Source organism: Propithecus coquereli, unplaced genomic scaffold (genome assembly GCF_000956105.1).
Source record: "Propithecus coquereli isolate 6110/MARCELLA unplaced genomic scaffold, Pcoq_1.0 Scaffold66, whole genome shotgun sequence".
NCBI classification, from domain to species: domain Eukaryota; kingdom Metazoa; phylum Chordata; class Mammalia; order Primates; family Indriidae; genus Propithecus; species Propithecus coquereli.
This window is the reverse complement of record NW_012152618.1, coordinates 5,830,550-5,851,661: the sequence shown is the minus strand read 5'-3', so window position 1 is coordinate 5,851,661 and position 21,112 is coordinate 5,830,550. Positions and strand designations below refer to the sequence as shown.

At 39.7% G+C, this 21,112-nt stretch overlaps 1 protein-coding gene across 1 annotated transcript in view; it reads right to left on the bottom strand.

The window, feature by feature from the left end:
• PCNXL2 (pecanex-like 2 (Drosophila)) overlaps nt 1–21,112 on the bottom strand; it is a 275,717-nt gene that overhangs the window by 122,541 nt on the left and 132,064 nt on the right. The window contains exons 20-21 of the mRNA XM_012660166.1: nt 20,805–20,946; nt 16,388–16,565 (exon numbers count right to left, since the gene is read on the bottom strand). Coding sequence (XP_012515620.1) covers nt 16,388–16,565; nt 20,805–20,946 — 320 coding nt within the window. The remainder of the gene's footprint in view (nt 1–16,387; nt 16,566–20,804; nt 20,947–21,112) is intronic.

Sequence of the window (21,112 nt, the reverse complement as noted above, 5' to 3'; positions counted from 1 at the left end):
CACTGTTCTTACCCCTCTTGGTTTTGCGAGAGGGGCTCAGATGACCAGGGAGCACAGGGCAACATACTCACAGTGGAGCCGCCAGCCCTGCTGGTCACGTGCTAACTCCCCCGCTGTGAACAAGACAGCAGGCAGCAGTGAGGCAGCTAAACAAGATTTACACGAAGCCAAGAAAATCAAAACACACGCCGTAAAAAGCCAGAGGAAGAACTCTAAGTGATCCATATGCTCAATCTAAAATCCTCCCTCCCACACGCTCCCCTCCTACTCCACTGTGAATGATCATCTCTGTAGAATAATAAAACGTCCTCCAACCACCACATTCTGGCTAAGAATTCATTTCTCAAAAAACAGTTTTCAATCTCTGAAGCTCTCAGCTGAGTTCTATCCATAGGTACCGAATAGTTCTTACGAACCTGCACTTCGTTAGATGTTGCATAAGATAGAAATAAATAAATTCGCCAATGGTCTCACCATTGGAGGCATTTCATCTTGGGAACACAGATGCATTGGACTGTGCTCTTTATTTCTGGACACAGTGCAGAGCTTGTGGAATCCTCCTGAACCATCCTGCGGGGCAACTGAAAGTGAACACGTATCCCTGAAAACCCAGAAAGCGTGCAACATTTGTTCATGCGTGGCTTCATGAAACTTCCGCAAACCGGTCTTTACTCCTAAGACTGGGTAGACTGGGAATAGGACTGAGTTCAAGTTTAGCTCTGTGAGTAAGTGACTTAGGATAAGTTACTGAATAGTCAGTGTAAGAGAGCAACATTCATCATTCCAGAGATTTATTACATGTCTACTGTGTTCCGCAAATTGGGATCTATCAATAAACAAAAGAGATAAATATATTTGCTCTCATGGAACTTACATTATAGTGGGAGAGATGATAATATAATAAACAAGTCTATGCTAAAGTACATTGTATGATAATGAGTGCTATGACAAAAAGGTAAAAAGCAGAGTAAGTACTCTACATAAAAAGGTAAAAGGGCGGGATGAAGTACAGTCAAATTACAATATGGAACTCGGCTGTCAGGGCTGACGAAGAAAGTGAGATTTGAGCAAGCGCTTGAAAGAGGAGTGAGCCCAGTGGATATCCAGGGGAGCATTTTTAGGCAGAGGAAACAGAGGAAGGAGTCGAAAGTGACAGCACGCCTGGCATAGTGGAGGAATTGGAAGGACATTTGTGGGGAGAACAGAAAAGGAAGTCAGAGTAGTACCAGGAACCAGCTGGTGTTGGGCCAGCGTAAGGGGTTTGACTTTTACTCTGTATGAAATGAGGAGCCATGACAGGGTTTTTGCAGAGAAGAAACAAAATCTGGTTTGGGATTTAAACGAAATACTTGAGGGACTTCTGGGTCCTGCTCTGACATGTTAAGAGCTTGGAAGTTGTCACTGGTATCCTTACAAGACAAAGCTGGACAAACTGAAAATCAATGACTCTGAGACAGAGCAGGGACCCCAAGCGTGGAAATAAAGGAAAAATCTTGAGTCCCTCTAAGAGAGATTCTGGGCCCCTATCTAGTCTTAAACAGTAAATGATGAGCAGGCAAGCTGATGAGCAGGAGGATGGTAATAACAGGAGTCCTCCAAGCAAGGTAACGTCTTAAGTTCTTGGGTTGCTTCACTGGAGGTAAAATGCAGATCAGAAGGAGCTGAGGAACTGAACTCTGACCATTGTTCTTTGTTCTAAATTTCTCCCTGAGGGGCCTGGAGCAAACCACAACCACTTCAACATCCCTTTCAGGTAGTCAAACAATCTCTGACCTCCAAGTCCCTACTTTAAGATATCCCACCTTTTGGGGCCAGAACAATGTATAACCTCCATGTATTGATTTACAATTTTTGCCTGCAATCTCTGCTTTCCTGAAACATACTCCTGCCTTAAAAAACCCTTGCATGTAAGCCATTGGGAATTCAGGTCTTAAGCATTAGCTGCCTGTTCTCCTTGTGTGTCATGCAATAAAAAATACCTCTTTCTGTCACTACAACTCTAGGTTTCAGTGTCTGGCTTTGCAGTGATTGGTGAGTACACTCCAGTTTAATTCAGTAACAACTCTCCTTAGACCCATCAGACCACTGATGTTGCAGGGGTCACTCTGGAATATGGAGAGACAGTAGTACCCAGAGACTCACAACTGAGATCTGTTTACCTGGGGCAGAAACTGCTGGAGACTAGCACGGGATTAAGAAACTCTTGGGTACCACAGTCTTAGAGACGGCCCTACACATCCATGGGTTTTACCTCCAGAAACCACCCTACTAGGTTCTCGTGGCAAAGATCTGAGAAACATGCCCTTGTGGCTCTGGTAGGAGAGGGGAAGATTAAATAATGTGAAACACACAGGCCTCCCCCACCCCAAGAGTATAGTGCTTTGCAGGACCCTTATCCCAGGTGGGAGATGGAAATTTCTTCTACTCTAGTTCACTCCAGTTTATCTCACTAAAGGGAGGAAGAAACATAGTCATCAGGGGTCAGGGCTTCAAGAAAATAGATTGAGACTACTAGAACCAGGGAAGGAAGTGGAGGGCATGAAAAAAAAAAAGAAGCTATACCACTTTGGAAACGTTTGTGAAGGTCACAGCCCTGAGACACAGGCCCAATAAAAACAGATTTAATTGGAAGATAATAGAATGTTCCCTCTCCCCCATACTACACCAACATACCAATAGAAATCCAATGTAATAACACTAGATTATAGATAATAGAGCTACAAGACATAAAAACTCTCTGAGGAGTTGTTTTCAGAGAAGCCAAAAGTCAAGGAGACAAAAACAAGGACACTAGAAAAATCTGAAGTTTCTAAGGCCCACAGCTAAAGCAACATTAAACACAGGCCAACTCCTGGTCAGATTAACATAAATCCTCACAAAAAAATGCTTATTTAACCTCAGTTCCTATTACCTAATACAACAGGTTCAGCTTTCAATGAAAAATTAAGGGCATACCAAATGGCAGTAAAAAACAGTCTGAAGAGACAAAGCAAGTAGCAGAACCAGACTCAGATATAACATAGATGTTGGAATTTTCATATAGAAAATTTAAAGTAACTATGATTAATATGGTGTGGGCTCTAATGGAAAAAGTAGTTCAAATAATTCACAGGAAGGCAGCAACAAGAATGCAGATAAACAAAAAAACAAAAAGAACAAAGTGAAAACAATAACAAAAAGGCAAACATAAACATAACAATAATTGCATTAAGTGCAAATGTTCTAAATACACTAAAGACAAAAATGGGCAGAATAGATTAATAAACATAACCCAATTATATGCTGTCTACAAGAGACACACTTCACATGGAATGATATAAACAGGTTGAAAGGAAAAGGATGGAAAAATATACATTATGCAAACATTAATCAAAAGAAAACAGGAGTAGTGATATTATTATCACATAAAGTAAACTTCAGAGACAGCAAAGAAATTGCCAGATAAGACATCATATAATGATAAAAAGATCAATCCACCAAGAAGACACAGCAATCCTAAATGTGGGTATATCAGAAAACAGAACTGCAAAATATGTGAAGCAAAAATGGATAGAACTGAAAGAAAAATAGACAAATCCACAATTATGGTTGGAGACTTCAACACATCTCTCTCAATAATTGATAAAATAATTAGACAAAAAAGCGAGGATATAGAAGAGTTCAACATCATAAAACAAAGGATCTAATCAACATTTATTGAACACTCCCCTCAATAACAGAAGACTACAGTCTTTTTAAGTGCTCATGGACATATATACGAAGATCGACCACACCCTAGGCCACACACACACACACACATACACATGCACGCCCCAAAACAAACAAACAAAAAACCTCAGCAAAATGAAGAAATGAAATTATACAGTGTTCTTTGACCATAAAGGAATCAAACTAGAAATCAGTAATAGAAAGATAACATAAAATACCCAAACACTTGGAAACTAAACAACACACTTCTAAACAATCCATGGATGAAAATTTGTGGGTCACATCTAAAGGAGTGCATAGAGGGAAATTTACAGCACTAAATGTATACATTAGAAAAGAGGAAGAGTCTCAAATTTATAATATCAGATTCCCACATCAAGAGCCGAGAAAAAAGAAGAACAAAATAAATCCCAATTAAGAGAAGGAAGGAAATTACAAGGATAAAAGCAGAAATCTAAGAAATTACAAACAAAATAAAAATAAAGAAAATCAATGAAACAAAGAGTTGGTTCTTTGAAAAGATCGATAAAATTAAGAAAATCCTAGCAAGACTGAAAAAGAAAAACACAAATTAACTAATATAAGAAATGAAAACAGGAGATATCATTATAAAACCTGCAGACATCAAAAGGATAATAAGGGAATACTGTGAACAACAATGCAAAGTACAACAGAACAACAGTAAACTTGACAATTTAGAAGAAACAGATCATTCTTCAAAAAACAAAGCTAATCATGATGAAACAGATAATTTGAATATCCCTAAAACTATTATGGAAACTTAATTCATTTATTTAAAAGCTTTTCCAAAATATTTTCCAGGCCCAGATAGCTTAATTGGAGAATTCTACCAAAAGTTTAAAGAATTAACATAAATTCCACACAATCTCTCTAAAAAACAGATGAGGAGGGACATTGCCCAATTCATTTTATGAAGCTAGTATTACTCTGATACCAAAACGAAAGACATTATATTACAAAGAACTACACCCCCTACAAAACTATAGACCAGTATCTTTCATGACTGTAGACCCCCAAATCCTTAACAAGAGATTAAGAAATAGAATTGATAAACACATAAAAAGAATTATATACCATAACCAGATGGGTTTATTCCAGGGATGTAAGGTTGGTTTAATTTTCAAAAATCAACCAATGTGGTCAATCATGTTAACAGGCTAAAGAATAAAAACCACAGAATAACATTATCCAATATAGAAAAAGCACTTGACAAAATCCTACTACCCTTCATGTAAAAATGCTTAGAAAAATAAAACCAGAGGGGAACTTCCTCAACTTGATAAAGACTATCTACAAAAAACTACAACCAATATCCTATTTAATGATGGAAGTTCTATGCTTTCCTCCTAATATCAAGAAGGATGTAAGGACGTCTACTCTCACCATTCTTATCTGACATAGTGCTGGAGGCTTTAGTCAGTGCAATAAGACAGAAAAAGAAAATAAAATGTATAAGATCAGAAAGGAAGCAATAAAATGGCCCCTTGAAGGGGCCAAAAATCTGAATAGGCACTTCAACAAAGAACATGCACAGTTGACAAATAAGCATATGGAAAAGGGGCACAGGCATCATTTATTATTAGGAAATGTAAATTAAAACAACAATGAGAAGCACTCTCTATTTGTCTATACAATTGCTAAAATTCAAACAACTGACAGTATCTGTTGCTGGCAGGCTAATGAAACAACAGGAACTCACACTCATTGCTGGTGAGAATGCAAAAACAGTACAAAGCATTTTGGAACAGTTTAGCAGTTTCTTATAGTGCTAAGTATAGCCTTATTATGTGATTTAGCAGTCAGGTATTTATTCAACTGATTTAAAAATTACGTTGGCTGGGCACAGTGGCTCATTCCTGTAATCCTAGCACTCTAGGAGGTGGAGGCAGAAGGATTGCTTTAAACCAGCCTGAGCCACATAGTGAAACTCTACAAAATATAGAAAAATTAGCTGGGCATGGAGGCACATGCCTATAGTCCCAGATTCTTGGGAAGCTGAGGAAGGAGGGTGGCTTGAGCCCAGGGATTTGAGGTTGCAGTGAGTTATGATGACATCAGTAAACTCTAGCCTGAGCAACAGAGCAAAAGTCTGTCATAACTAGATGGGAGATCAGACATACCTCATTATACCCCCTCCCTTTTGCACTTTAGACACAACAACTGATCAGCATTAATGTTAAAATAGAGATCATAAGACTGCCAGAACAGATTCTTTCTTACAATAAGATACCAAACTAGAAACAAGACCTAAGGCGGTGCTAGACAAGGGTCACTCATGCCTGCAGACCATCAGCTCTGCTTAACAAGTCACTTTACCCAGTATATTTTGGCTTGCTCTATCATTAGTAAAATTCCTTACCTTAAATTAAATATTCCTTTCTGCTAACTCCAAATTTTTAGACAAAGTTTTATTCCTTTAACCAATTACAAATTAAAGAATCTTTAAAGCTACCAATGACTCATAAGCCCTGCTTCAAAATAACCTTGCCTTTTTGGGCTAAATCAATGTATGCCTTCCATGTGTTGATTTATGTCTTTGCCTATAACTCCTGCCTTCCCAAAATGTATAAAACGAAGTTATGTTCTGACTGCCTCAGGACCACTTACTCAAAGTTTCTTGGGTTTGTGTTTTCCCCAGGCTGCGGTCACTCATATTGGCTCAGAATTAACCTCTTTAAATAGTTTGCACAGTTTTGTTTTTGCATCAACAACAGTATACTGCAGTTGATAAGGTTGTTTCCCATGGGGGTATGAATTAACACATATGAAACCACTATACATTTGGTCCTCTGTATCCATGGGTTCCACATATGTGGATTCAACCAATCGTGGATTGTAAATACTTGTGGGAAAAAATTGTATCTGTACTGAATATATACAGACTTTTTTTTCTTGTCATTATTCCCCAAACAATACAACAACTATTTACAAAGCATTTACTTCATACTAGGTATCATAAGTAATACAGAGATGATTTAAAGTATACAGGAGGATGTGTGCAGGTGTGTGCAGGTTATATCTAAATACTATGTTACTTTATATCAGGAACTTGAGCATTTGTGGATTTTGGTATCCATAGGAGGTTCAGGAACCAATCTCCCATGGATATAGAGGGACAACTATACATGTATACTGGAATTCAATGGTTAAGTAAATTGGATGACAGATAGTAGAAGTTAAGTTTCTCACTGTTGGAGTGGGAAGTTACAGTAAGCAAGCAGAAAAGGCTAGAATCATCCATGCAGTAATGAATTAAACTTGGAAACATCAATTTGAACTCATATTCAGCTTAAAGTAAATACAGGTGGTTACATACAGACATATTTTTAGATATGTGCATATACAGATGTTATTATACACAGATATATTTCCTTGCCTTGTTAGGTGAGAAAACCTAGAAGCAATGACATCCCTGGGTCAACAGGTATACCTAGTACACAGATCTTTGTTTCTAAATAAATTCTCTCATAAAACAAACCAGGGCTCCTTGGAGAAATGGCTAATTCTAGGGCTGGGACAGGAAGCATCCAAGATGAGCCTAGAACATCCTATAGTGCCAGAAAGTTAGAACATGCTCACACACACAACACACACGCGCACAGACACACGCACACAGAGCTGCCGTTGTGTCAAAGGAACACAGGAGACAACTGGAGAGCTCCAAATAGCCAAAGCTAAAAAAATTGGGGCAACAAGAGAAATAAATACTGTGTTATAACCCAAGTAGAAAATAAGTATCTGAAATCATACTGACATGAATGAATGAATAATAAATAAGAGACAAATCTCCCATGCAGAAGAATTCAAATAATTTATGCACTTTCCCCACAACGAGGTGAAACATAATGTCCCACTCCTTCAATGTGAGCTGTGCATGGTGATTTCCTTCCAAAAGGCACAGCATGGAAAGGGGACAAAAGGGGAACATTACATTGAAAAACCTGACAAACACTACCTCAGCCTCAGCCCACTGATCATGATTAACATTAATAGTGATATGGTAATTCATGCTAATCACACGAATCTTTGACATGATGTGATGAGAATGATACTTTGCCTATGTGGTCTTCCTCCCATAACCCTAATATAAACATGAGAAAAACATCAGACAAATCTCCATAAAAAATCCCATTCTACAAAATACCCAACTAGTACTCCTTGAAACTGTCAAGTCATCAAAAATAAGGAAAACATGAGCAACTATCACAGCCAAGAGGACCTAACGAGACAATATAACTAAATGTAATACAGTCATCTGGATGCAATCCTCAAACAGAAAAAGGATCTGAATACAGTATGGACTTTAATAATAACACATTGTATTGGTTCATTAATTATAAAAAATATACTAATGTAAGATGTTAATAATAGGAAAACTGCATGAAAAGTCTCTATACTAGCTTCACATCTTTTCTGTAAATCTAAAAATTTCTATTATTCATAAATTGCCCAGTCTCAGATATTTTGTTATAGCAGCACAAATGGACTAAGATGCTGTATGATGAGATGTTGCATGTCTCCTCACTTCTGTTTGGATATTTTACTTACAGAACACTGATAACTCAACATCAAAACAAATATAACTCTTCTCCATCTTACCTTTCTTTGAAAAAACACTTTCTTTGAAAAAAAATCTACTTAATTAACTTTTGGATTAATTGACACATATTTTCACTGTAAAATTTACTGATGAGTCCCAAAACCTAATGAATACTTGAGGCTAGTAGGTTACTTTTTAATTCATTGGTACACTCCTGATTCTGTTAGTTGAGTACTTAACAAGAGGTGGGCGTGCTTGGTACCAAAACTGTCCATATAAGTTTTACTTACCATTATAATGATTTTGTAGTTCAATTAAGTATTACATAAACTGATACAATATGAGTGCAAACAAAAGAGAGTTATTTGTATCACAACTAAGTGGAATGCGTAACATCTTGATGAAGGGAAGTCTCTAAAACATTGCTGTGGACTCAGGTATGAATAAGAAGAGATGGGAATCAAGAAGATGTGGATTGCTTTCAGGTTGTTTCACAAGTTAACTGTAATGTCTCACTTCAAGTAGCATAAGGGAAATGGAAACTGAACATCCTAGGAAATGTGTTGTATGGCAGGCATGGTTCATAGAAAAAGACCATACAGTCCTCATTCAGTAGATTCTTGGTGAAAGAGAAGTCCCTGCCCTCCATCAAACTACTGGTAATGGTAGTAAATGTATGGTTTTAAGCTATTATAAGATTATAAACATAGATATATGGGTATAATTTATTATTATTTCTTGTTTAATTTTTTTTCAATTAACCAACAAACCACCTGTCACATTTAGTTTAATATAAAGTTTTACTGCACTGGTCCTTCTTCCCCTAATTCCCACTCTCCTTTTCACTCTATTTCTTTCTCATCTGTACTTTTCAAATGACAACCAAGCTGCTGGTATGTGATCCAGACAAATTCCCCATAAAAAGTTGCAGACGATTCAAGTTTTATCAGAACAGACATCATTTTCTTACAGACAGGACGCTGCAGGGTATGAAGAACACTCTAGGCATTTTACAGATGGATGTTATTGCAGGGGTTAGTCTTGCCCAGCCGAGAGCAAACTGTGAAATGACCTTACTGAAGATTCCAGAATTATGAAAAAGATCAACAAATCTGACAAGATCATTCTTCAACAGAGGGAGGGAAAGTGAGCTGAAAATAAACTGAAATTGGAGCATTGGTCAAAATTATTTCTCCAAAAAGATAACGTAGAGATGCTATGACCACCACCTTACCTTAGGGGGGTGAGAATTAGTCGGTCCACATACTTACCCTGTGAAAGAGGGTGTGGATGTTACCGTCCAGAAACTCGGAGGAAGCTGAGGGAAGCACACCAACATCAATAGCAACAGAGGAAGTAACTGTTGTTCATGACTTCCCTGCCTGGAGATGCCTAAGAACTCAATTCTTGCATTAAAAATGTCAACACCTGCATTTTAAATCTAGAGATGGTGTCATTAGCACACATTGCAGACCAGCCTGCACATCATCCATATTTAGCATGTTTATTCCTGGCAAGGGCAGTGGACTAAATCTTTCATAGCTAACAAGAACATCATGTCTAACATCATTCACCTCTTCTAAGCTAATAAAGAATCAACAGCCCTAAAGCTATTGTGATCGTGGAGTTTTCCCGTAAAGACAGGTTCACTGAATAGCATATTACAAAGTTTCCCCAAGTATCCACATTTAAATACACTGACCTGTGGTCAATGAATACACAGTCATTTACAGACAGGTATTAAGAGCTCACCACACCAAGAGCACTGCAGGAGGCACAGAGGATACAAAGATGAAATAACACAGGGTCCTTGACCTTGAAGACTGACTTTATCAGTGCCAGCCCCACTGTGCTGTCAATCTTCCCAAGAACTTCTTGTTGCTAAATCCAGTAGTGATATTTCCAGTCTTGGGCTTTGATCTCTGGGAAGCCTCCGACATTGTCAACCACTCCTTCTTTCTGGAAATGGTTTCCTTTCTTGCTTTCCACTTCACTGTACTTTATTTTGTTTCATGGGTCACTTCTTCTCTATCTTTTTTGAATCTTCCTCCTCTACCTGTTGCTTAAATGTTGGTCATCCTTGTTGGAAGTCTTTCGGAAGGATTCTCTATTGACACCCTTCCACGTGAAGTTCAATCGTAGGAGGCTACGCTTCTGAAACACTCGTGTGTGCCAGCATGTTAACTGTGACTTTCTGTTAAATGCCATGGCCACCTGCCACTTCCATCTGCCCTCCCTGACTTCCAGTCTCTGCGGTGTGGTTAGGATTCCAGGGGTGCACGAGCAGTCCAGGACTTACCAGCTAGAGGACCTGTATCCCTCTGACCCTATACCTGGCTCATGAATAAACATGTTGGCACAAAAACAGTAAATCAGACTTCCCCCCCAGGACTTTGACTGAAATTCTCAGGAAAGATGCTCTTTCTTTTTAGGAGGATTACTAGCTATAAAATGCTATAAATCTAGAACTTCTAGTGAACACAGTTACCACCATGTGGAGAGAGTCAGTCTAAGAATGAAGCCAGCTGTCGGGGGAGAAGGAGAAATAACAACAGAACTTCGATGCCATTGTTTAAGCCTCTGGATCATTCAATCAGTTACATGAGCTGTTAAATTCTCTCTTTTCATTAAGCCAGTTTCATTTGGGTTTCTGTGGCTTGCAACCCTGGACGTTCCAACTACCACAGAAAAGCTTGGAAACAAACTAAGTGCCTATCAATAAAGGAATGAGTAATCAAATTATGGTGCATGCTGTGCAACACTTTGCGCAGAGGTCAAAAGGAAGAGGAAATGTGCTGTGTGCTGTCATGGGAAAGTCCTTTAAGATGTATTTTTAAGCAAAAAACGGAAGCAAAAGACTTGTGAAGAATTAACCTATTGGTATTTTAAATGTGTGTATCTGTGTGTGTGTGTGTGTGTGTGCGTGTGTGTGTAAACACTGGAGGGCTGGAAGGATTTATATCAAAATGCTTACAATAATTATGCACAGGAAGAGGGAGTTAAGGAGAGAGGGGCATGTAGAAAACACTTTCTCAGTATTTTCTACTGTTTTTCTAATTTTGTCACCATGAGCATATATTTAGGTATCACTTATATAAATTTAAAAAATTAAAATGGAAAAACATCGTGTTTCCCAGGTTTTTATTTCTAGTCCTCATGGCTTCTCATTTCACAATCCATCTAAAATCATCATCCTTTTCCCCCAAAATGTCTTTTTCTTTTTCATTTCCTAATCTAGTTCACGACACCCTCCTTCACAGTCACTTACGTGTGCTGGGAGCCCTCCCAGAGGTGGTTTTCTCCCACTTCCCCCTTATCCCCATGGTCACCAGTGCTGTCAACTCTCCTTAAACAAACACCTCTAAACTCTCCTTAAACAAACACCTCTAATTTGTGGCCTTCTCTTCTCCTCACTTCTGCCACCTCAATTCAAGCCCTGTGAGTTGCCTGGATTATTGCAATAATTTCCTATCCAGTTCCAGGACTTCATGCTTTCTCATCTTTTACTCACTTCCACAAAGCAATATTTCTAAAATGCAATTCTGATCCTTTTACTCCTGTGCTTATCAATCTTCAGCTGATGTAGGAATGAAGTCCAAACTCAGTAGCATGGCATGCTTGGTCCTTCGAGATCCAACTCCTAATGACACCTCCTGTTTCATCTCTCCCTTCTCCAACCTCCTACTCCTCTTCCATGTTTTCACACTTCCCAAATATCTTGCAGTTTCCAGAATATGCCAAACTCTCTCCTGCTCCTGTGCCTTTACACATGCAGTTCCTCTGCGCAACTCACTTTTCCCTGACTTCCTTGCCTGACTTACTCCTTCTTTGTCAAAGCCCAAGGTTAGCATCATTGTTCCTGGTTCTCCCAGGTTGGGCTGGGTACCATTTTTATGTGGGCTCTTGAAGCTCTCTGTCATGGACACCTCCCTTATCATACTTTATTGGAATTATCTCTTTACCTGTCTGTCTCTTTTCTCAGACTCCCCAAGTAGGGAAGGCACAGCGTCACAAAATACAGATTCAGAGCCAGACTGCCTAGGTCTGAATTCTGCTCTCGCATTGCATAGCTGTGAGACCTTCTGGCAATTCACTTAATTTCTGTGCCTTGGTTTCCTCATTTGTAAAATGAGGAGTAGCCAAACACAAAGCTGTTGTGAAAATCAAGCAAGTGAATATTGTGCAAAGTGTTCAGAATAGTGCCTGGCGCACGGAAAGTGCCAAATAAGGATTTGTTTTCCTCCGTATTACTAGTAATCTTTGCACCTAGCGCAATGCCCGGCAGGCACCCAATAAATGAACAATTGCTTTTCTGAACAAAATATTTTGAACAAATACTTCTGTAAAAGCATGCATTCTAAAAAAGTGGGTTCGATTTTCAACCAAGACTTTCCACCTGCACTCACAAAATAAAGGAAAATGTCATTTAGAAACTGATTTCTAAATAACTTGAACAGCGATTGCAGTCACCTAAAATACAGCCACGCATCACGGCTCTGGTGTGTTTATTGATACAGATTTATCATAAAAACAACCTTACTCATTCATTTTAATTTCCCAAATGGCAAAAGGGCCAGCCCTCATTTTGGACTAATAGCTTGCAGAATTTCATGTTTAATGTGTTATGTAAATGCTAGCAGAATGATCCTATGGCAGGATTTTCTCAAGTCCTGCTTCTACAACCTCCTACAACCAAAAGTTACTAAGATTTTCAAAACAGAATGGTTTTTAAGAACTTTTTCAGGGCCAGTGGGAGAGCACGGAAGAGGCTTTGTCATCTTTGCTCCTGTTACAACTGAATATTATTTGCAACCAAATAGCCTCATCTGCACATATCTTACCGTCCCCCAAAGATCTAGACATATCAGAGATGTAACCAATTAATAATGTGAGTTCTTAAAGGAAAAGAATGACTGAAGGGGCAAGAGAGAAAGAGAGAAAGGATTGAGGAAATGAGAGAGTGAGAAAGGATGGGCCTGGCTTCTCAAAGGTGATGTTCCTCGCAGGGCGTGTGGTTGGAGGGTCATGCGTCTGAGTTTGGGAAATGCAAGGGTCCTTCTTTCCCACTGCCCTCCACACCCACACACCCACACACATAAGCCCAGGCACCATCCATTATCAAGTGTCCCTCCCACTGTGTCAACGTATGGGCTGTACTAAATCTGTCCTGATGAACTTTGGCCCTGGAACTCAATATTTCCCACTTTTCAGCAGGTCTGGCAGACAGAGGAGACTAGATCAGCTTGAGAGGATTGAAGGATTCAGGGAGGCAGAGACAAGCATGCAGGCTGGCCTGGGCCCTCTGGAAGCATCTATTTCTTTCCCTGCCACCTGGTGCTTTGATCTCACTTTACAGGTCATCTCACTCATCACTTCTCTCTTTCCATTCTACCCATGAATGCTGAAGGATCAGGGACAACTGGCTCATAATAAATAATACTGCGTCCTGTATTTGTGCAGCTCCTTTCTTCCAAGGAAACTGGATGCCCATCCAAACGTCTCTTCATTAATTTCGAAGCCCTTCTGTGAGGCAGGCTGCCAGGTTAGCAACAACTCCCTATTCAGTGCAATAGCAGCAGGGCTGGGGGAAGGACCAAGAGGTATCTGCAGTGGTCAGATGAAAGCACCTGTCATAAGTGGGGCTCTGATGAGTCTACTGGACAAAAACCATTTCACACTGTGCAGTGAATAGTGCCGGAGAGCAGTATTGCCTGTAAACACAGTATTGGAGGTTTCTAGAAAGCCTCTAGGAAATACATTAAAAGAGACAATTTTTTAGAAGATATATTAAAATGAGAAGAATGAAGAGGAAGCATCACTTGGGATTTTCAGGCAGAACCTTTACAGGAGCCCCTAACTGTGAGTTTCTCCTTGCTGCTGCTGTCCACTGTGGCCAGCTCTCCAAAAGCAAAGAGTGAGCAGGTGTCGGGGAGTTGAGAGGGGCCAGGCCCCAGAGCCCTGACTGCTGCACAGTAGGCCTATTTTTTAGCTTTTTATCTCATTTGCTTTTCTCTGTTTTTTTTTCTACTACATTCAGCCATTACCCCAGCCTAAAAGCAGATTATTCAAATTATATGTGCTAATGCTTCCTCAGTTAGAGAAAATAAGAAAGCTGCTACTTTGATCCTGTCTGAAATTATTCATATTTTAATAAGATTACGGCAAAGTGAATGCCAAATGTCTGCAGCAACTAGTGTTTCGTGGATTTAGTGTTAGATCATGTTCTGGCGGGTTCTACCTTCCTCACTCTGCAAGAGATAGCGCTCAGTGTCCTGGACAGGAAGAATGTGCAATAGCTACACACTTCCCTTCCTTAATTCGTGCAAGCGCCTTTAACCAGACACCCACATGTAGCCTCATATTTTCGGCAGCGGCCTGTTCTCAGTGCACCAGCAGCCTGCTGGATGGGGAGAGCAGGCCTGTGCCCCAGCAAATGAAAGACACTCTTCCTACTGCACAAGCCATCATTTAGAAGCCGCACTCTTAAGACCCTTACAGAGAGACACCTCGCTCCTCTCTGCCAATGCTTTCTGTTGACCTGGGGCCTCTCACTTATAAAGGATGATATTAAACAGACAGTCCAGGGTAGAAAACCAGTCACACTCCTTCACAGACACAGTGTGTGATTTCTCTTTTACTATTTACATATGGCTTTAAAAACATCACATTGTAATTTGGAGAGTATATCCTACTTACCAACTCTTTTTATAGTTATATTAATTAATCCTTTCAACACGCAGGTGACATTGGCATCATTATTTTCCATTTTATAGAAAACTGAGGTTCAGAAAAGAATATAAATGTCACCTTGTCGAAATATAAATAATGCCAGTCAGGAATTAAACGCATTCCAGCATATATTTTATATTCAATGGTAAGCTCTTATCCCTGCAAGCAGTGAAATCATTTCTAATAACTTCAATGTTTTAAAGATCATAGGACGTAATTTTACATTTATTATGTGAGATAATGGGAATTTATACATAATGAAGGAAAATAGGTTATGAAAGCCTGCAATTTGGTCAGAAACATGGGATAAATCAATTAGAACCAAACAGAACTCATGCAAACAGGAAACAAATGTTTGACCGAGGCCAGGGTCTAGAATGAAACATGGACATTGGAGCAGGCTCTGGTGATGGGGTGATGGCAGTTACTTATGGGGCTTCTTTAATAGAGAGTTTTCAGTTTTCGTTGCCCAAAAGAAACAAAGAGGAAGTCCGTAGAAGGAAAAGGTAAGTAATAGAAAATAAAGGTGAACAGAACTGATTCATAAATAGATGGAAAAAATGAAATTCAGGGGGGAAAAAAACCTCAACATTTAAAACATTATTGTGTTGGTTAACTGAGTCCCGAGCAGAAGCTCAACGGCTGCTGCAGCAAATTGTGTGCCTGAATGCGAACAGAATGTGAAAGAAGTCAATCATTGCTGAGTTTATGTACCAGAAGTTGTTCCAAATTGCTTTCTAGTTTTGTTTACAAAGCTAAGCTTTGTGACAGTGGTCACACCACATATGGTTGTGGAGGGGCCACCAATGTCAGGAGGGTATAATCTGCCTCCAGCCACACTAAACATTAGACGCCAGCCCCATGTATCTGCCCAAATTATAATTAGGATTTCTCGTTGCCCATGTACAAATTTACGACAGATGAAATCTTGACTTGAGACGACGTAAAGGAATGAAAATGTTCCAAGGGACCCTGCTCTCGGGTACTGGGTCCCAAATTTTACCTCAAGAGGCAAAATAAGCAATAAAATAATAAATCAATCAATCAATAATAAGTCTGGTTATTGATCTTTAATTCAGAGCATTTTAAAACCTAGGGAAGTTCTATAATGAGATTTTTTTTTTAACGGAGACAAAGATCATAAAATTTCAAGCCACACAAATGGCTAATTCATCTTAATTAGTGACTTTTAGCAAAAAACATGGCCTATTTATAATCCATGGGGAATTTTTCCCAAATGGCAGCATGAGTGTAACATACGTGAATACTTCGATTTCATTTCCTTCTATAGTTTTTTTTATAAAGAAAAAGTTTTAAACCCTTAAAACAATTGATGGGAAATGCCCCCCTTTTAACTGCTAAAATGAAGAAAAGAGCCGATGAACTTGCCTTGCTAAATAAAATAGACACCATGAAGAAATCCAATAAGAAACTCTCTGAAATGTCTTTGTAGTCGAAGTGGAAAAAGATGACGGTGAAACTCAGGTTAACAAACTGGTGAACTGGGTTGCAGAAAGAAGTCCGCAACAGCTTCATGCCAGCAATGATCATCAGAAAAATGTCCCAGCTGTTGGAAAGGAAAGAAAAGAAGCAATCAGTGATGGCGTGCAAGCCACCAGATGAGTTGCATTAGCTAACGTTCCTTGAGCATTGAGGGCGCATTATGCACTTCACAGGCACAAAAAGCCAATCTGAGGGTCCTTGTTATTGTGTGCATTTTACAGGGGAGTATTCTGAGGCTCAGAGAGTTTGAGTAACTTGTCCAGGGTCTCACAGGGCCAGAGCGAAGATGGAAACTCCACCCTGAGTGACTCACAAGCACGTTGTCTTTGCCACTACCGACATTTTCTTTTCATCACATGCTCTTCGTGGTCCCTGGTGCTCTTCTGCAAGGACGCAGAGCTCCTTCTGAGCTTACCTGAAGTTACTGCTGCAGTGATGAGCGAAGTTCCCCAGAAAGCCTGATGCCAAGTGAGCAAAGAGGCAACATGCTGTCCTTGCGGGGGCCTGCTCAGCGTGTGCCTTTTCATTAGAAAAGCATCTGATTGAAACTCTGATATAAGAACAGCTAATATTAAGTTCCCAATAGAGAAAAAAATCCCAGTATCTTAATAAAGCCTTTTTTTTTATTTTTACGTATTAGCTTCCAATGTTTCTCAGCATACGTGTCAACCTAGTGAACATAAGGTTCCTGCTCTCCTTTTTTTTAAAATTTTTTTCCAGTTAAGGGTCTCAGCAAAAGAAAGTCAGGCAGAGCCTTCTAGGACTTTGCTTTGAGGACTGAACTCCTGAATGCTCTTGTCTAAGAAGTCAGATTATTAACTCATGCAGGGAATATGTGTTACGTGTACAATTCCTGTAGATGGTAAGGTCAGCAATGAACAATCTATTTTGAGATTGGAAGGCAAATGATAATGTCCCAGTGCAGCCCACCCAAGTAAGCAACTACCTCCTTGAGGGGCCTGTCTTTCTGAAGGAAGGCACTGCACATTTTAATAAAATTCCTCTCTAATTCTAACGTGCTATTTGAGAACTCAAAGACAGAGGTGGGAATATTTCTAGAGAATGATTTCACTGAAAGAGATTTTCTTTCTTTGGCTAAGTCTAGAAAACTGGGGCTATGTCTCAATTTCCCTAAACCTAGAAGAATCTTGGCCCCTAGATTCTTATCAGCATTATGAATATCGTATCTCAGGATGAGGGCACTAGAGTACTTTCAAAGTCTTTGCACCTATAAGGTATAAAATTATCATTTTTGTCATCAAAAAGATGTCATGTTGCAATTCCTCTGATTCAGTCATAAGGACTGCAATTGTTTCTACTCTGCCCCAAGATATATGAGGTGAGGTTTGCCCAAGGCCCCGCGTGACTGGCTTGGATTTGGCTTCTGAGAAAAACTACCACGTGATTACATACAGACTTAAAGTGGGAAAGTTCTTCTGTAACCTCAACACAAAGCCCTCAGTGATCCTGCAGTGAGGTTGAACATTGCTCTGTAACCTGCCTTCCCTTTCCAGCGCACAACTAATATCCATGATGACAATACAGTATGAAAACATGACTTCAGGTCCAGTTGCCTTTGACAATAGCCCAGGGTACAAAAATTCCTGTGGGACAGCCAAAGCCCTCTGGAGGAAGCCCAATGGTGAGGTATCTCAAGACTAGGAACATTTTGGTTTCTAAGGGAGACTGGTGATTTCCTGGGTTATTTAGGCAAAAATCTAGATGATGTTCAAATCTAACCTTCTATTTTCTGTGACCATGGTTCAATGGACTGACTTCATTTTAAGTTTAGTGATGATGACTGGTTAAAACTATGGGAGATCTTAAGGACTGATGGTCACGGCTTTTATAACATTGCAGTAGTAATGGCTACTATTAATGCTCATAGATTGCTGTATACAGCAGGTCCTTGAATAATGTCATTTGTTCAATTTGTTTAGCATCGTTTCCTTATGACATTGATGAGAAACAAACACACATTGATTTCTGTCTGGGACCCCTGTCTGTGGAGTTTGCACATTCTCCCCACGTCTGCGTGGGTTTTCTCTGGGTATTCCAGTTTCCTCCCACATCCCACAGCTGTGCAGTGAGGTTAACTGGTGTGTCCAGTGTCCCAGTGTGAGTGAGCGCGGGTGTATGTGAGAGCATGCCCTGCGATGAAACGGCATCCTGTCCAGGGCTGGTTCCCGCCTTGTGCCCTGAACTGCTGGAAGAGGCTCTTGCCACCTGCGATCCTCAACTGGGATAATTGGATACATAAATTGTCTCACTTGTTTTTATTCAATTTTCTTAAATGCATACATAGCTCATATTTATTTCAATGTTTAATATTAGAAGTGTTTTAGTCTTTATTTAGAAGTTTGGCGATACTTTTGTGACCAGAAATATGTTGTAGGAACTTAATTCACCCATCCCCCTGCTCAACCGTCCATCCACCCATCCTTCTAACACTTACCAGTGGTTCGGTATTGAAAGGTGAGTAAGAAACAGTGCCTGCTGTTGAATGGTTCACTATCTGACTGCTTAGTACAGTGGTTCTCAAACACTGCAGGGAGGAGGCTGGGTTTAAAAAGGTCTCAAGGTGATGCTAACATAGGATCTCCTGCTGTGTTTGAGAACAGCTGGTCTAGCTGGTCTAGTGGGGTGCCTGAAACCATGAGAGGTTTTTTTGTTTTGTTTTATTTTGAATTCTACAGATGGATGCCTCAGGAATAGAATAGGGATTCTCAGCTTCGGGTTCTGAGACAAATAATGCTGATGTTATCATCTGGGAGTTAAGAATATTTGGAGGTATACAGGTAAGGTGCTCCTTTCTGACTTTAGTGTCTGGAAAAATATTACAGGGGATTCAGGGTGATATTACTTCCCACTGAACTGTTTATCTCACTCTGCAGGAGTCCCAGCCCTTGTATCAGTCTTCTCCGACAGCTTGGCCTCAACCTGCAGGCTTAGCCCAAGGTCTTTGTCCTGAAGCTGAAGAGGGAGAAATTTAAAACCCTTTAGCTGGATTCCCCAGGGTGGCACTGGTACTTTCTCTGCTACTCTGGCTTTGACTGTGTGCCCTCATTTTAGAAACTGAGGCTCTGCCTTGTTCTGGGAGGTAGTCATGGAATCAGCCAATGCTGTCACACTGGGAATCCCCGCCACTAGAAAAGGACACGATGTTGCAGGTGGAGAGGCGTCTGCGAGATTGGATCCCACCTAAACTGTCTAAGTGGTCTGAAATCACATCGTCTGCTTTTTTAAAATCTAGTGAGACTGATTTTCATTCTTGCATCTGAAGTCTAGAATTTTAAGTACCAAAGGACATAGAATTCTTGCCCTGGTCTAACTGAAACAGGTCTGGACTGGAAGGAAGACAGAGTCCAATAAAGACAGAAAGGTTGGGGGATCATTCATTTCATTTAGTGTCTGCTTTGTGTGACTGCAAATCTACCCAAAGTCCAACAGAGTATTAAAATGCCTTTTATTATATCTTAGCGTGCTAAATCTTTGGTGAATATTAATTAATTTGTCCTCATGACACTCTGAAAGGAAGAGCAGGTTTGAATTAGTATGCTCGGGATTATGTATCAGGGTTGACTTGGATACACAGTGTTTAAGCAACGTGACTAATAAGCAAATCTGCGATAGAATCTCTTTCACATCCTCCCACTCTAACAACTTATTTGACCAGCAACTTTCACCTTTCCTCAGAATGACAAATTCACAGATTATCAAGGAGATTTCCATGTGTAAATTCAGAATTAATTTTAATATATGAAACCAATAACTCGACTGTACATTGTTAATACTTTGCAAAACATGGGCATCTTGACAGTATGAAGTCTCTGTGCCAGTTTTTAAATTATGAGGCTTCTCTTGACAAATGCAGAGAGAGCGGTGACAGTGACTAATTTCCTCCTCCCCCTAGCACAAAATGATAGAGTATTTGCTAAATGAAATGACACGAGGCAGTTCATAAAGCTCTAAGCATGACGGTAAGAACGCCAGGAACCCCGGATTCACACTGTGCTTCCGTCTTCTTACTAAGGCTCACTGACTAAGCTTTTGCAGGATGATTTTCAAATCTACTGACGTTTATTCGCAATATCACTTCAAGCAGATCTAACTTCATCTGCACCCTGGTCACTCTAAAATAACTGTCTAGCTCTAGCAGGTTTGAGTAAAAGACTACTGTGGGTTACTTTTACGTCCAATAGTAGGTAGAAGTTGGCTTCTTCTGCAGCCTGTTTAGAGAAAATTCACTAGACGTTGAAAATGTGACCCAAATCATTATGAGAATAAACCATTATCCACTTACTGGGTGCCAAGTCTCCGGTAATTGCTTATTGAAAACGCATCAATAGTGAGGGCATTCAAAATTATTGCTGGGTACAAGACATATTTTTCAAAACACTGAAGCCAAACATAGAGTCTTTCAAACCACATTAAATGGGCGACATCTGAAAGAAATACAAAAACCACTTAGAACAGCCACTCATCAGGTAATAACAAGTAATATCCTCACCTTTTTAATTCAAAAGTTACTGATAAAGAACTCCAGACACTAGACATGATATACTAATTTTCTTCCCAGGCAGCAACTCTTAGCTTTGCTTTACATAATTT